The 16,787-nt window shown below is 39.4% G+C and overlaps 1 protein-coding gene across 4 annotated transcripts in view; it reads right to left on the minus strand.

Moving 5' to 3' along the window:
• CHST10 (carbohydrate sulfotransferase 10) overlaps positions 1–16,787 on the minus strand; it is a 115,263-nt gene that overhangs the window by 14,776 nt on the left and 83,700 nt on the right. For all 4 annotated transcript variants that reach the window (XM_030201423.1, XM_030201420.1, XM_030201421.1 and 1 more), the window contains one exon: positions 5,221–5,455. In XM_030201423.1, coding sequence (XP_030057283.1) covers positions 5,221–5,455 — 235 coding nt within the window. The remainder of the gene's footprint in view (positions 1–5,220; positions 5,456–16,787) is intronic.

A 16,787-nucleotide genomic window follows, 5' to 3' on the forward strand; every position in this document is an offset into this window, starting at 1 on the left:
AAAGAGCCTCAAGATTGGTTTAATTTGTAATTTATTTAGTGTTTGCTTCTCAGGAACTAGTTAAATGTAATTAAAACTAATGAAAACACCCCTCTTATTATCCTAATTAAAATAATTGACAACGAATGAAGAGTTGAGATAGGGGTGGGTGGGAATGAGGACCGAACTAGGCCCTACTGTGCCTTCAAGAGACTGTTAATGCTGTGGCAGAAAATTCAAGTTTTAAAACTATGGAAAAAAGGTTATGGAGACTAGCTAATAAAGTTTGCTTTTTTTTTTTTTTTTTAATTCTGTGTTTATCAATATCCTACAATTCCTCTTTCAAACCCAATCTTTAAGTTACCAAGCACAGAATAAAAAAATGTCACTTACCCACAGAAATGTCCTCTTCACTCCGAACATCTCAGAAAGAAAGTTAAGTGGGGCCTTTCCTTTCTATATAGTTTGGATTCTAAGGAGACCACAGAAATGTCCTCTTCTCTCAGAACTTCCCAGAAACTACAGTCGGACACCATCGTCGGCTGCACCCCCAAGCTCACAGTCGCCACAAAATGTTTTACCCCAGATGAGAAAGAATCAAGACTGATACTCTGCCCACACTTTCCAGTAAACCTCTTTCTTTTTCTTTAGGCTCTTATGCTGAAAAAGGAGAGCTCCACAGGAAACAGGGGAGAGGTGAAGGGAGGGAAAAAGTACATTTGCAGGGCACCAGAGACAGGGATCTGAAGACAGCTGAGGGGAGATATGATAAAAGTCTATAAAATGACGAACGGAGTGGAACGAGTAGATGTGAATTGCTTGTTTCCAAAAATACTAGGACTAGGGGGCATGCAATGAAGTTGCAAAGTAGCAAATTAAACTCTGGGACTCGTTGCCAGAGAATGTGGTAAAAGCAGTTAGCATAGTGGGGTTTAAAAAAGGTTTGGATAACTTCCTAAAAGAAAAGTCCATAAGCGATTATTAAGATGGACTCGGGGAAACTCCACTGCTTATTTCTAGGATAGCAGCATAAAATGTATTGTACTGTTTTGGGATCTTGCCAGGTACTTGTAACCTGGATTGGCCACTGTTGGATACAGGATGATGGGCTTGATGGGACCTTTGGTCTGTCCCAGTATGGCAACACTATGTTTTTATATTCTTAAGATATGACTTTGCAGATTCAAGCCATCCGCAAAGTTCAACTGCAGACCAGTTGACTAACTGGACCAGGAGCAAATCACTCAGAACCAGAGGCTAAAAAGCGTCCATCTCCTGTTGGAGATAGAAAATACTGAGCAGCTGGACTGGATGCCAAGAGAGAGAGATGTCTCGGTTCAGTTTTCAGTTCTGTATCTCCGCCTGCTGGCTGATGGATACAACTATTCAACAGGTGCTAGATTAGTGGGAAGCTACATAATGGAAGTTGTGAATGCCTATGCATGATAGGATATGAGTGTCATATCTGTATGTTATATAGCGCACTTTTGAGTTATGGCTAAGCACTTTGTATGTGTTAGCACACTGTTTGAATTAGCATTTGTATAAGGAGCACTAAATACGTGCATGTACAGATATCTCTCTTTGAACAGTCTCTATTTTATTACAGAGTGTTTTCATTTGTTGACATGATAGACACCAGATGAATCCTTTTGGCTTACGTGCTTTAGAAATATTTTTCTATTTTCCTATTGTTTCATCTCTTTCTTTTTTTCTATGTGTTCTCTAACTTTGATCCATTTTATTGTTAAGACAAATTTTAGTTTATATGCTATACAGTCCCTTTTGTTTAGTATATTTATTGGAGTGTATGTTTTGTATTTTTTTATCTTTAGATGCAGGCCTAATAGGCCGAAACACGGCCCATGTCGAGTCTGTGGTGCTAAAATATTTGAACTTTTTACATCATCTGGTCATTGTTTAAGCCACCTTTGCAGTGTGTTTGTCTTTGCACAGTGTTTTCCAAACCAGTCCTTGAGGCACACCTAACCGGTCTGGTTTTCAGGATCTCTACAATGCACATGCATGTGATGGATTTGCATATTCTGAGTCTCCAGTGTATATAAATTTACCTCATGCATATTCATTGTGGCAATTCTGTAAACCTGGAGGTGCACCTCCAGGACAGGGTAGGGAAACAGATACACTGATAAAAGTACTAAAATGATTGAAAAAACAAAATCACACCCTGAATGCAACTGGTTATCTAACACTGAGGCCAATGTTACAAACTGTGCATTAGAACAGTGTGTTGAACTTCAGCACAACGTTCTAATACATGCACTGAAAAAAAAAACCTACCCTTGATGTAATAAATAGTATACAAATCACTACAGTATTAAAAAAAAAGTTTTTAAACCCAAAAAACGTGCTGACAGCACAAACAAATTGAATACGCTGAATGTAAAATATTTTTTTCCCTGTCAGTTCAACAGCCAATCGTCATTCAGTATTCATAAGAAGCATATAGAGACTTTCCCTGAGACTACCTGGACCAAGCATCCAGCAAAGGGAGGCCCTCAACCAGAGAGCCTCGGATACTGTGGCATCCCCAGCGGTGTCCTGTTCCTTGTACCACTATCTTGAAATATGGTGGCACGTGACCTCTAGTGATGCGTCAGAACACACCGCAAGGGAAGCATTCCCTTATTTGGCAGCCTGACCCTTTCGGCGCTATTTTTCAAAATGGTGGCACCTGAGGCTGGAGTGAGTGCATCCTGGTTGACAGTGGGTGGGTGGGTAGGGAGTCAGGGAGGGAGGGGGAGAGGGCTTCTGATGCTATGGACTATCAGCAACTTTCAGGGAGGAAAGGGGGGGAGATGTTCTGGGCCCACTTGGACACCTCCCTGATGGCTCACATTCCATTTAGGATACCATAAATCCTGGCCAAACAGTGTCATCTGAGGTGAAGTGCTGCACTCCAACTCAGATAACTCTGCTCCTAACTAGAATCCTTACTCTGTCTCCGAGCTAGAGTAAGAATTCAGCATGGCAAAATTCACTGCAGGTTTTTTTTTTTTTTTTTTAATATCAGGAGCAATTTCGGATTTAGCCTTTTGCATGCCCACTATGCAACCATTTTTTTCAACTTAAATAAAAACCCCTTATTATATCTGAAGCAAACCATCACACCAAAGAGATAGCACAACTTCTTACTTCAGCCCCTATGTATTTTACAGCCTACCTTGCATAAAACAAGCAAGCTGGAAACAAAATTACTTTGGACTCATCAATTTAAAGAATGACAAAAAAGGAATAATTATTACTGACTGATTTAGTGTATGTTAACATATGATACAGACATTTACATACATGAAAGATATTAATGAACAAACATCTTTTTCAAAGACAGGGAAGTTGTAGAACTATTGGACATGAGATGAAGCTGCTAGGAGGTAAACTTAAGAGTAATATCAGGAAATACTTTTTCAAGGAAAGGGTAGTGGATGCTTAGAATGCCCTCCGAGTGGAGGAGGTGGGGACAAAAACATTGATAGAATTCAAGAAGATGTGGGATAAACATAGATGATCACTAATTATTAGCTATTCAAAAAAGGCAGAGGTATAACCTGTAGAGTGCTAGATAAAAACTTTTACAGAATAGATGGACCATCCTCATCTTTATGTACTACTATCATACTATGGCTAAGCTTCAGGGGCAGGAAAATACCCAGTGTTCCTGAATGAAACCCACCTTGAGCTACTACTGATAAAAGGTGTGAGCAAAATCCAAATAAATCAATAAGCAAATTGTTGGAGTGTTCTGCCTCTTAGGAAATTTGCAGACATTCAGACCTCAGCTACATGTGTAGTCAGCATTTAAGTTTATGGAATCACTCAGGAGATGCTTATGAAAACTAAGACTGAATGGATCAAAGCAGGCTTAAATTAAATATGGAGAAAACAAATGTTTGATCAGCAAAGTATCCCGCTATCAGCCCATTTTCCTTCATTTATCATAAATCAAACAACAGAGTGCAGCTGATAGATGTAGTGGCTAGAATAGTGACCTATGCTGCAAGATGGATAAACGCTTTCTGCCCTTCTCTACACTGGCTTCCAATACGGTAGCATATTAAAATTTAGGCTGCTGAATCTGGCCTTTTGTATTCTTTATGATTTGGGCCAGGTACATTTGAAGGAGAAACTTACCAAACGCCTTTGCGACTACCAGGCATGGAATTTTTCTATCCCACTTTCAAAATGTTTCATATGATATTTGTTGCAGTAGTGTGTGGAGCCTTTGGTATCAATTACCACATGATTGAAAACATGTGGAGGAGTAAGTTACATTTCCTCGACAATTTAAAAGTGGTTGAACAGACCACTGACTTAAATCTGTGACTTAATATGGACTCGATGCTGAGCTGGAAGGCCTGTTTAGAAATATGCTAAATAAAGTTGCTATCTTTATGTTTGAATGTTTTTAGATGCTAGGACATAGATCATTATGGGATCTTTATGTTTTATTATTTATTTCTATTACTGTTGGGCTGGTTTTACATATTTTTAATACTTGATGTCTTAATTCAGCATTTTCAGTTACATCTTCTGCCTTGTACTTTCCGCCAGTTAAAAAAACAGAACATAAGGGGTTGTTATTCAATACCACTTATTCGGGTAGAATCAGCTCCCACCTGGAATAAGTGTCAGTGAGAGAGAGATTCAGTGGTACTATTCAGAGAATATTTCCTCTGACTGCCTCAGCAAAATCTGGATAGTGTCAAGGCAGTTTGCAGGTGGAACCGGAGGTTATCCAGTTGGCGGTGATATTCTAAATGCTCAATGGATAGCTACCCAGATAAAGTTAGGAAAGCAAAAAGGCTGTCTTAACTTTATTCAGTGACTGTTTAGCGGTCCGAATATTACCGCTAACTGGATAACCCAAATGGTCAGCGCCGACTCTGGATATTCAGCAGTAGCCACGATCCAGATACTGCTGCTAATATCTGGATTTTTTTTAACCTGCAGTTGGCATGTAAAAAAAATGGGTGAGTTTTTCAATTATGAGGTAAAGCTCTGGGACACATCTTTCTGCTCTGGGGGACAACTGGAAGACTACGAATATAATATCAAGCAATAAGAGGCAACATCAAGCCATATTCTCAAAAATTCATTTCCAGATAAATATTATAAACATTCAAAAGCTCAAACTAGAAACAAAAAACAGGTTCATAAAGCACCATTATACCACGATTATGTTTTTTGGTTAAAAATTCAGTTGGGAAAAAGCAGTTGTACCATTTAAAACCATCAAGACTTTTTTCCACTGCGTATTGCCCACTTTAGGAGTCTGGCAAAAGAGAATCTTGTGCTTGTCGGAGACAAATATTCGATCCAAGACAAACTTTGAGAGTGCCGTATGTGAAAGATTGCTTAACAAGGCATCCTGACACATGTTCCTGAGCAGCTCAAGACGGTCCATCTGGACCAGGACGCTGTGTAGTGTCTTGTCAAACGGATGTTTCCCAGCCACCTGAAGAAAAGAGGGCGAGGACAAGTTTAGAATAGTCTGCACACAGAATCAAAGATGGAAGTGACAAAGAATTTGGGATTACCAACACTACTAAAGGGGTAATTCTGTAGACAACAGGTGCTAACATTTATGTACCAGTTATGTGCACACATATGCCTTTACATGCCATATATGCTCCTAAGTGCAATTCTATACATACATGCATACTAGTAAATTCTATATATGGTGCTCACAATTGTGCGTGCAAATTTGTGCACGCAATTTAATTGAACAACAAACCAATTAGCACCAATAACTGGGCTCTAACCATTCATTACTGGCACTAATTGGCAACATTTTTTTATTTACACGTGCATCTTTGTAGTCCGTATTCTATAAAGATGCGCGCGTAAATTTTTACATATGGATCCAAAAAGGGGTGTGGCCATGGGAGAGGCATGGGCGTCCCTAGAATTTGCACGCTGTTATAGAATAGGTTACATCCATGCCTAATTGAGGCATGAGGATTTACACCAGGTTTCAGCTGGTGTAAAACCCCGTGTCCAAAACTGGGTGTGGATCCTGGCGCTAGGTACTATTCCATAAACAGCGCCCAACTCAGAGCAGTGATTACGGAATAGCGCTTAGTGCTCTTTTTTTGGCACCCAAAAGGGAGCAGTTATTTTGATGGCAAGATTGGAATGGATGAATGATATGTGATTTTAATGAAGCACAAGCACGAGCACAATATACCCCAAGGGAAGTGAAATAATTATGTGAATATGTGTGTATATCGCATTGTGGGTTGGTTTGTGTAAGATATGTGGGGGAAGAGAAATCAGGGTGTCATGAATTAACATATTCCTCCTTTAGGTTTAAACAAACGGTGAACTGTATGTTTTATTATCCATGTATCAGAAGGTAATATGGAATGTACCATAATTTATGGGCGGAGGTTTGAGCTCAAGTCTAACAATATTTAATGTGAATAGTCCATGACTTATACATATGTATTATAGATATACGCATACATTGGTGAGTAAGATCTACTTGGGCGCAGCTGTATGTACATACACAAATATTAGGAGGTGGAACATCATATGTGCAATGATGGTTCCATTGTGACACCACCACATATTCCTCTTGGGGATATAATGGGTGTAAACGGTATGGTCTGAGCACATTTAAAACAATTTAAAACACTTTAGCATTTTTTTAAAGTGCATACATATATATATATATAAAAAGATAAATTATTCTGAACCCAAGTTTACTATAGTGAGTTTAAGGTTTAACTTGGTTGGTTGGATTTGATCTTCCTGATTTTTTGTAATTTACCCAAATTTGGGCGCCATTTACTGAATTTAACCCATATTACTTAGTGGACATGCGCATGGGTGGACTCTGGGCACAGCGTACATTTATGCATGAAACTTATAGATTACTATTATTTATGCATTTATCACCGTCCACTTTCCTATATAGAACACGTACCTATCAGGACCTCTATGATGGGGTAAATGCTCAGAACTCCTGTGGTAAAGCCAACAGCGCAGAAACCTACCTACCAATGCTCAATGGAAATGGTATTCAAATTATATGCGTGCTGTAAAAGCGAAAGCAAGAAGGAGGATGTGCTCGATACATGCACAGAAGAGTTTCATGGTAAGTTCTGCTCCTGTGCGCATGCACCTGCCAAGCCTGGCGGTAAAGCACACACTGGCATTTGTTTTCTGCACCTTTAAATATAAGCATTTAATTTTTTTGTTCTTTTTCAACTTGGAAAGCTTATATTTAAATGCAGGAAACAGGTGCCAATGTATGCTTTCACTTTCGGGTTTGCTGCGACTCGAACACATTCATCTCTCACTATCACTGCTTAGGGGCTTGCATGAGCTTCCTTCTGCTTCCAAATTATATAAAAACCAGCAGATTTTAAAGAAATAATCATGAGAAATCCTCTGTTCAAACACCCTAATGCCTGCTCCAAGCTGGCGTTATTTTTTCAGTGGTAAGGGCGGCTTTGCTTCCATACTATTTGTGCTAATCTTTGAAATGCACATTGTCTCCCGTGCTAGAGCCTCTGAGCATTCTGCGCTTTCTAATGCGGGCGCTAGTCCGATGCTAATTTCCTCTAGCTCCCGCATTTTGTTTTGATCATCAACCCATGGGTGCCTATGTGTAGGTGCACAGTTATAGAATTACCCTCAAGTATAACCCATTTGACCTCTAGGTACCACATTTTCTTAGGGGCCTTCTCACTGACATAGGAGCCGCAGTTACTGTGAAAATAGCTGGACATCTGCTGTAGTTACCATGCTGGCACGACACTGAGCGTTAATTCACACCTTAGCTGCATATGGGAAGGGAAATGGGCAGGTTATGAACGTGGCCTGCACCTTGAAGTAATGGTTAGCTTCCCGCATGCTGTCACCACTGCAGAAAAGTCACAAAATACAAAGGAGAGGGAATCCAAAAGCACAAAAGAAAAGCAAAAAGCCAAAAAAAGCCCCAAAAAACAAACAAACAAAAAACCCCACAAGAATCCTTCAAGATTGAGGGCGTCTCAACTTTACAATTCAGACCTGATACGGTCCGTGTTTCAGCAAAATATGCCTGCATCAGGGGTCTAGATAAACGAATATCAACAAATAAATAAAATACATGACTTAAAATGATGATATAAACAAACTGTAAATGCCCAAAAGAGTGTATATATAAATATCTCGTGAGGAGAATTTAAATAAAGACATTTATCATATAAAAACTTAAAACATACAAAATGAGTCAATGAATGGCTAAATAATATCTTATAAAAGTAAAACGTTGAGAGGTATCTGATTTAAATACAAAACCAAAAGGAGAGTAATAAATGGAAGCTGCACATATCTCATACCTAATGATGGTATCTATATCCAAGGGAACAAATCACCCAGTGGAAATAAACAAACTTGTCTACAAGAAGACAAGACCGTTGGAGACTGAAGGACAGACACAAACGTAGAGAGTAATGAACATTTTTAAAAATGGCTTAACATCAGATTATGATGTGCGTGCCATGCTGATGAATATAGTGGAATCTAATACCAAGTGATAAGTAGATAAACTAAGAAAATGGCTTAAATTGAGGCTGCATAAATGCAATATTAGATGTAATAATATCCAATGTTATATGAGTGAAAAATCTGGACACTGATAACCCTAAATGCTACTGAAGCAACAGCGTGAAAATGTGAGAGAAAATGTGACAGCAAAAACCTTTGTGCCATGAGGTCATGTAAAGCATATCCTTTAAAGCATTGTGCAGACCAAACATATAACATAATTCTAGCTGAATAACAACAGCTGAAAAGTATCATAAAATCTGTAATGCAAAGAGAGAGAAAAGGATTCAAAATGGCCACAATATACCTTTATTAACCGATGCCAAACAGAAGCGCAGGAACTAAAACCTAATGCCAAAACAAAATTACTACCGAGACATAAACGGTACTAGTATAACCAGCTTTAAAACAAACTTGTAGGTGGCAATCATCATAAAACTTACCAGAACTCAAACTTAAGTTTCTAATGCACTGAAGAGAACTGCCATGCACCTGCACAATAAATGTTAAGGCAAAACAAAACCCGGAACAAAGCTGGGGCATCTTAAGACGATGCATACGTCTGTCGTCACCACATATTATAATAAAGCGTTGCTTGTATGAAAAGTGCCGTGAAATAGAGTAAAGAAATGAAATTACATTATCTTGAAAAGTAAAGCTAAAATAGAAAGGGCTTGTTTAATTGTCCAGAATACTCAACCCAACTCATTACCAATTTCCACAGATCTATTCATTGGTTGAATGCTTTTTGAAAAATGTTTCAAGTCCTTTTTTAAAACTTATCAAGGGCCATTCCTGTCAGTCCTCTTTTTGCCATTTTTGATTTCACTTCACTTGCTTTGTTGCAAGCTTGCTTGGCAAACAGATGCATGGTGCATGATGTATGTGACAAAGTCAAGACTTCTCAAAAACCCCAGAAGTTTACAGTTTATTTATGTATTTATTTGTGACATTTATATCCCACATTATCTCAAAGAAGCTTGAGTTCAATGTGGCTTACAATAAACAGTATAGGATACATGACAGAGATTAATGCACAAGAAAGAAATCTAGTTGTAAGAAACCAATTATACAATACAATACTGTAGGCCTACTGGGATAGTTACGGATATTTAACCTTCAAAAAACCTACTATAAAAGAGAAATTGTACATGGAACAGTGAGAAAGCTAATGGTAAATAAAGAATAAATTCAGGGGAAAATTAGTTGCTTAAGTTATAGTTGTTCTTTGTAAGGGTTTGCTTGAAGAGGAATGATTTAAGGATTTTGCAGAATTTGGTGTATTCCTGCATGCTTCTTATTTTGGGTGGTAAGGAGTTCCACCATTTGGTTCCTAGGTATGTGAAGTCTGCAGAGTGAACTGTTTTGTAGATCACCTTTTTGCAATTTGGAAGATGTAGTCTCAGATAGTCTCTCATATTTAGCGTTTCTTTGAGGTAAGTTTATTAATGGTACCATATAATCTGGGGCTGTGCCATTTAAAAGATTTGCAAGATAAAGGAACACTCAACCTCATCTCACAAAATCTGTCCACAGACCAGAACCTAGTAATAACAGAAATTAAATGGACAGAAACACCAAGGACCGACCACTACAAACTAAACCTACCCCTAAAATGGCGGAAAAAGGGTTCCCACCGTATACAAGAACACACAACCTACAGCACAAGAGGCCAAACAGACTCATAAACATTCTGGCAACAGATATACAAAAACGAATGGACAGCACAAACGGACTCTATATACTACCTCTCAGAATGGGATAAAAGATGCAGAAGCATACTGGATGAAATAGCACCCTTACGAACAAGAACCTTACGTAGGCATAACTTGATATCATGGTTCAACGAAGAACTGAAAAAAATAAAAGCACAATCCAGGAAACTCGAATGAGCTTGGAAAAAAATAAAAGACGAACACACACAAAGCATGGAAACAAATACAAAGAAAATACAAATACGCAATAAGACAGATCAAAAGACTATAAAACTAAAATAGGCCAGATTACAAAGACATGAAAAAATTATACCAACTTGAACAAACTACTAGACATCACCTTGGTCACCACAACCAATACAGACAACCTTGCTAAATACTTCAATGAAAAAATTGCAAACCTACGTAACACGCTACCTCAGGACAACACCGATATTGAAAATTTCATCACTGGCTAGGAACCAACCCCTGGTGAATACCCAGCGGACTGAATCTGGTCAAACTTCGCTCTCCTTACCGCGGAAACAGTCACCCCAGGCGATTAATAGGTTCTCCAACTCTCACTGTAAATTGGATACCTGCCCCAGCTACCTAATTAAATCTGCTCTCCACCGCTTCATAGCAGACCTTACATCCCACTTAAACTACATGCTTCATCAAGATCTCTTCCCTAAGGAAAATGGCAACATCCTACTCACCCCAATACCAAAAGATTCCAAGAAAAAATCAAACAAAATCACTAACCACCGCCCAGTAGCATCAATCCCACTGGTGGTTCAACTGATGGAAAGCATGGTAACCAATCAACTTATTGATTATATAAACAAACTCACAATATTACATGAATCACAATCAGGATTTCGCCCCCTCCATAGCACTGAAACAGTACTAATTACCCTCCTAGCCAAATTCAAGCAGGAAATAGCAACAGGCAAAAGCATACTTCTCCTCCAATTCGACATGTCCAGTGCGTTCGACGTGGTAAACCATAAAATACTACTAAGACTCTTAGATTACTTCAGGATTGATGGACACATACTTAGTTGGATCAAGGGTTTCCTAACCACTAGAACATATCAAGTGAAATCAAGCTCAAACATATCACCACCGTGGAAAGCAGAATGCGGAGTACCTCAAGGATCACCACTATCACCAATCCTTTTCAACCTAATGATGACCCCCACTAGCCAAATCCTTATCCAACCAAGGCCTTAACCCTTTCATCTATGCAGACGATGTCACAATATACATTCCTTAAAAACGTGATCTGACAGAAATCACCAACGAAATCAAACTCAGCTTGAATATCAAGGACTCATGGGCAAACGCATTTCAACTAAAACTCAACACAGAAAAAACACAGTCTTATCCTCTCATCCCAATACAATATGAACAAACCCACAAACATAAACACCCCAGATTATACCCTCCCTATCTCAGATAGCCTGAAAATTCTTGGTGTTACAATCGACCGTAACCTCACACTAGAGAACCAAGTGAAATCTACAACAAAGAAAATGTTCCATTCAATGTGGAAACTCAAAACGCGTGAAACCATTCTTCCCGAGGGAAACATTTCGCAACTTGATACAATCAATGGTACTAAGCCATGTAGACTACTGCAACGGAATTTATGCAAGATGCAAAGAACAAATTATAAAGAAACTTCAGACCGCTCAAAACATGGCAGCCAGGCTTATATTTGGAAAAATACGATTCGAAAGAGCCAAACCCCTCCGAGAAAAACTGCACTGGCTCCCAATCAAAGAACGTATTGCTTTCAAAATTTGCACCCTGGTTCATAAAATTATCTAAGGCGAAGCCCCAGGATACATGACAGACCTCATAGACCTACCAACCAGAAACACAACAGGATCAAGAGCAACATACCTAAATCTCCACTACCCAAGCTGCAAAGGACTCAAATACAAATCAACCTATGCATCCAATTTTTCCTACATAAGCACACAACTATGGAAAGCATTATCAAAAGCTGTGAAAACAACTTATGATCACCTAAACTTCCGGAAATCATTAAAAACTAACCTGTTAAAAAAGGCATACCCTACCAACCCAACTTAAATGCCTGTACCCTGCAACACAACGAAACCAAAGCTTGTAATGGACAAATAACTCTTCTTCTCTACGATACCCTAATGTGTTGTCACGTTTTCAAGGCAGAAACTAGGTTCGTGAGCCCTTGGGCCACTGCCATAGAGCAGCAGTGGCAGGCAAAACCACCCCACACCAGAGACAAGGCAGAACTCTGACAGAAACAACTAGTCTTCACCTGCACTTGACCGCCGTTCCTCAGGAGTTGAGCACCTAGGTGCAGGTGGCCGGCAGGACTTACCGGACAGAGCAGGAACTGGATACCAACTAGGCTGAACAGGGACTGAGGGTCAGAGGGGAAAGGAATATACATGGGCAGCAAGGCAGGAACTGGGCTAGGACTCACAGACAGACCATACTACACAAGGCAGGAAAAAGAACAAGCTAAAGGACAGGAACTAAAAGCTGCCAAGCAGCCACTGAAACAGGGTACAAATACTGAGACAAGAGTCAAGACTGAGAGCAGCCACTAAGCAAGAGACACAGACAAACAGAAACTAGACCAGGAATACAAACCAGAAACAAGACAAGAAATAAGCAATAAACCTAAGCTAAACTACACACAGACTAACTAGAACCGGACAAGAAACTCAAACAAGAAACCAGACTAGGCAGAAGTGCACCAACAAACCAGGGACCTTAGACGATGCAAAGGCAAACACAGAAGTTTCCAGGTGATTAATAAAGCCCATCAGTTGCTGAAGTTCAGCTGCAGGAATCACAAGGCAGCTACGGGTGCTTTTCAGACACAAACAAGAGAAGCAAGTCTGGCAGCCCGGAAGATCCGGGCCGGACTAGGCTGAAGTCTGGAACGGGTGACAGTTCATAGCAGCCACCGGTTCTGGCCACCAGAGGGCGAGGTGAGCACAGACAAGGAAACGGTCACAAACGTGACATGTGTCTGTACACACCAACCTTATTCTACCACAACATTACTGTATTTGTTCATACCAGAATTGGCAAACGCCTTTACGGTACTATGTAAGCAACATTGAGCCTGCAAATAGGTGGGAAAATGTGGGATACAAATGTAACAAATAAATAAATAAATAATTCATTTGTGTAACTAACTTGTACATCTTTAATGGGGAACCATATGCTGTATCACTTAATATCGAAACCGGAAGGTAGAATATCAAATCAAACAATATCACTTTCTACCAAGATTGCAGACTGTTGGCAAGCAACCCAAGTTAATATCAAACCATGCAATAAATGCGGAGAAAAAAAGACATCAGGTGTGACAGTCTACCTCTTTGTCAAAGGACAAGCCTTTAGTATAACGGGGAGACTGTCTCAATCACGTGTCTTTAAAAAAACTCCACAATTACATTGTATTTAACTACTGCTATCTTTATAATGGTTACACCGCATATGCTGTCCCATCTCACTCACTGTACGCTACAAGAATGCCTTCCTAAGTGACCAGTTATGAACAACTCAACATTTCACCTTGAAAGTTTGTTCTCAGACATTTGAGGAGAAAAAGTCTGCATATGGTTGAAGCAACATCCTTCATGTTGTTGTTTTTTATGTAAACCTAAGCCCTTTTATTAAAATACTGTTAAGTTTTGCACTTATATTAAACAGAGGCTTTCCTCAACTGGTATCTGTGCTGTAAACTGATGTTATTCTAACCTCTTAGTAAGTGCCCAAATTACAGCACGGTACGTACAAAGCCTGTGCGCCCACTGTTGGGGTGTTTTTAGAATCTTCCCATATGGTTACTGCACAGAAAAGGTTTTACTGTGTGGGAAGTACAGTGCAGTGGTGTTCCTTGGTCGGCTGCCACCCCAGGGCAGATTGCCGCTGTGCACTCCCCCCCCCACCCGGGTGCAGCATCGTCCCCCCATCCAGTGCATCACCTCCAAGCAACACACTCCCCTCCCCTGGGTGCATTGCTCTTACCTCCTGGAGTGCTGGGAGCAGCGGCACGACCGTCGACTCTGCCGGTTCGCTGCTCCCTCTGCCCCGGAACAGGAAGTAACATCAGAGGGAGCAGGGAACCGGCGGAGCTGATAGCCTCATGGCTGCTCCATGCACCCCTCTGCAGCATGCATCTACGCTAGACCGTCTCCACCGCCCCGCCCTCGGCACGCCACTGGTACAGTGACAGCCTACTGAGCCTAGATGCACTAGAGATAATTGTTTAAAGTAGTTGCTAACATCTACACAGTGCAGTTTAGTTGTTTGCCATCCCACTCTTCACTGCTATTTCATTTTTTAGACCAGAACATTTATTGACAAGTGACTATCTGGCCAGCTTTGTCAAGCAGCTCCCTGAGACAAAGTAACAAGGTTAGTTTCATCCATTTTTTCAGGTTTTGTAAAATGCACTATCCACTACCATTCATTTCTCAAGCTACGTTGTAAATGTCATGAGTACTTCACAATCATAATCTAAATACAATACTTTACAGCACCACAGTTACTTGCACATCCTCAACCATTGATCATGTTTTTAATGTTTAAGGTTCATTTTAAATAACTTATGCATATATTAGCCACTTTGTATCTCATCAATTTGCATTTTATTACTTTAATGACGACCCATATGTTTTTTTCCTACGATGTATAAGTTACATTTTAAATGTCATTTAACATATTAGCCAATGTATTCCATATTACCTTATGCGTTTATTACCCATTTTGTGCCATTATTTATCTATTTGTTTTTATTACTTTAACTACTACACATATATGTTTTTAGAAGGTATTGTATTCCATATTATTTTATATGTTGTGACTACACTAGCTCTTCGTCATTTTTTAATAATTATCCACTCATTCTGTTTTATTACTATTCAATTGTTTAAATCCTTTATATATGTTTTTAATCTAATGTTTTTTATATGTTCTATAAATGATTTATTTCTATATAGACTCCTGAGGAAGGCACTTACAGTGCTGAAACAGGGCATCTTGAAGAGTCTTCAATAAATTGAATTTCTGGAATTTGACTGTTTCCAGTCTGTCCTTGAAGAGCCTGGTTCTGTTCCCACTCCTTTTTTGCTCCTGCTAACATTTACACACCAGTTATGTGCATGGTTGTAATACTAGTATATACACGTATATGTGTGCATGAGTGCCAAAAATGCACCTAAGCGCTGTTCTCTAAATATGCATATATGCATGTATTTCACAGATAGGTTTACATACAGGCAGAGTGTAGGTGGCACGCATACACACATGTAACTTATAGCATATTTTAAGTAAGGGACGTACCTACAGCATTTAGGTGCAAGCAGTTACGCCAGCTGTATGACTGGCATAAGTGCTTATGCCTAAGTACATAAGTGAAGACCTTCCTTTCGGAACAGGGCTCCCCCCATTTCCCAGTATGTTGCCCAATTCCTAACAAATCTAAATCCCTCATCCCTGCACCATCGTCTTTATAGACTGCTAGTGTACTGGGTATAAACACACACTTATGTACATCGAGCGGGATGGGGCAGCATATGGTTCCCCCTTAAAGATGTACACGTTAATTACACAAGTGAACTGTAAAATTCTGGGAGTTTTGAGAAGTCTGGACATTTTCACATACATCATGCACCATGTATCTATTTGCCAAACAGGCAACTGGACTCAAATTAAATGAAGTGAAATCAAAATGGCAAAAAGAGGACTGACAGGAATGGCCCTTTATAAATTAAAAAAAAAAAGGACTTGAAACATTTTTCAAAAAGCATTCAACTAATGAATAGGTCTGTGGGAATTGGTAATAGAAAGGGCTATTTAATTGTCCAGAATACTCAGTGCTTTTTTTGTAGAAAAAAAGGTGCTGGTACTCATTATGGGCGTGGTCACCACATATGGCTCCACCCCTATGATAGCCACACCCACATTAACCACACCCCCTATACCAGCCATGGCACATATAAACAGACATCATTGAAAATATTATAGTACTATAGGAGAAAAAAATAACGTGATTTTTTTTCATTATAAATAATCTCTGTAAGCTCTTACAGCTCCAGTATACCCAGTGCAAAATAAGACAGCCAATGTAAATTCTCAAATTGGACATAATTACAAACACTAAAATGAAAATAAAATGATTTTTTTCTACCTTTGTTGTCTGGTGACTGTTTTTCTTTTCATATTGGTCCCAGTCTGTGATTCTGCTTTCTTTTCTTTTCGCTTAACTCTTCTGTGCCATTTGTCATTTTTGTCTCCTTTTTCTTTGCTTTCTTCAATATTTTTCAGGCTCTCTCTCTCTATCCAGATTTAATTCATTCTTACTATCCATTCTTTAATTTCCTTCATCTACCTGTGGCTTTTCATCTTTTCCTCACCCTTGTTCTCCCCATGCCCCTTCCTCTTATTCTCCAGTCTTTCTCTAGTCCCCTTTTCCATCCAGCAGCTCTGCTTTCTCTCCCCATCCTTCCAGTGTCTCCCCTATTTCTTTCTGCATTCTTC

The sequence above is a fragment of the Microcaecilia unicolor genome, chromosome 4, assembly GCF_901765095.1.
Source record: "Microcaecilia unicolor chromosome 4, aMicUni1.1, whole genome shotgun sequence".
Classification (NCBI taxonomy): Eukaryota; Metazoa; Chordata; class Amphibia; order Gymnophiona; family Siphonopidae; genus Microcaecilia; species Microcaecilia unicolor.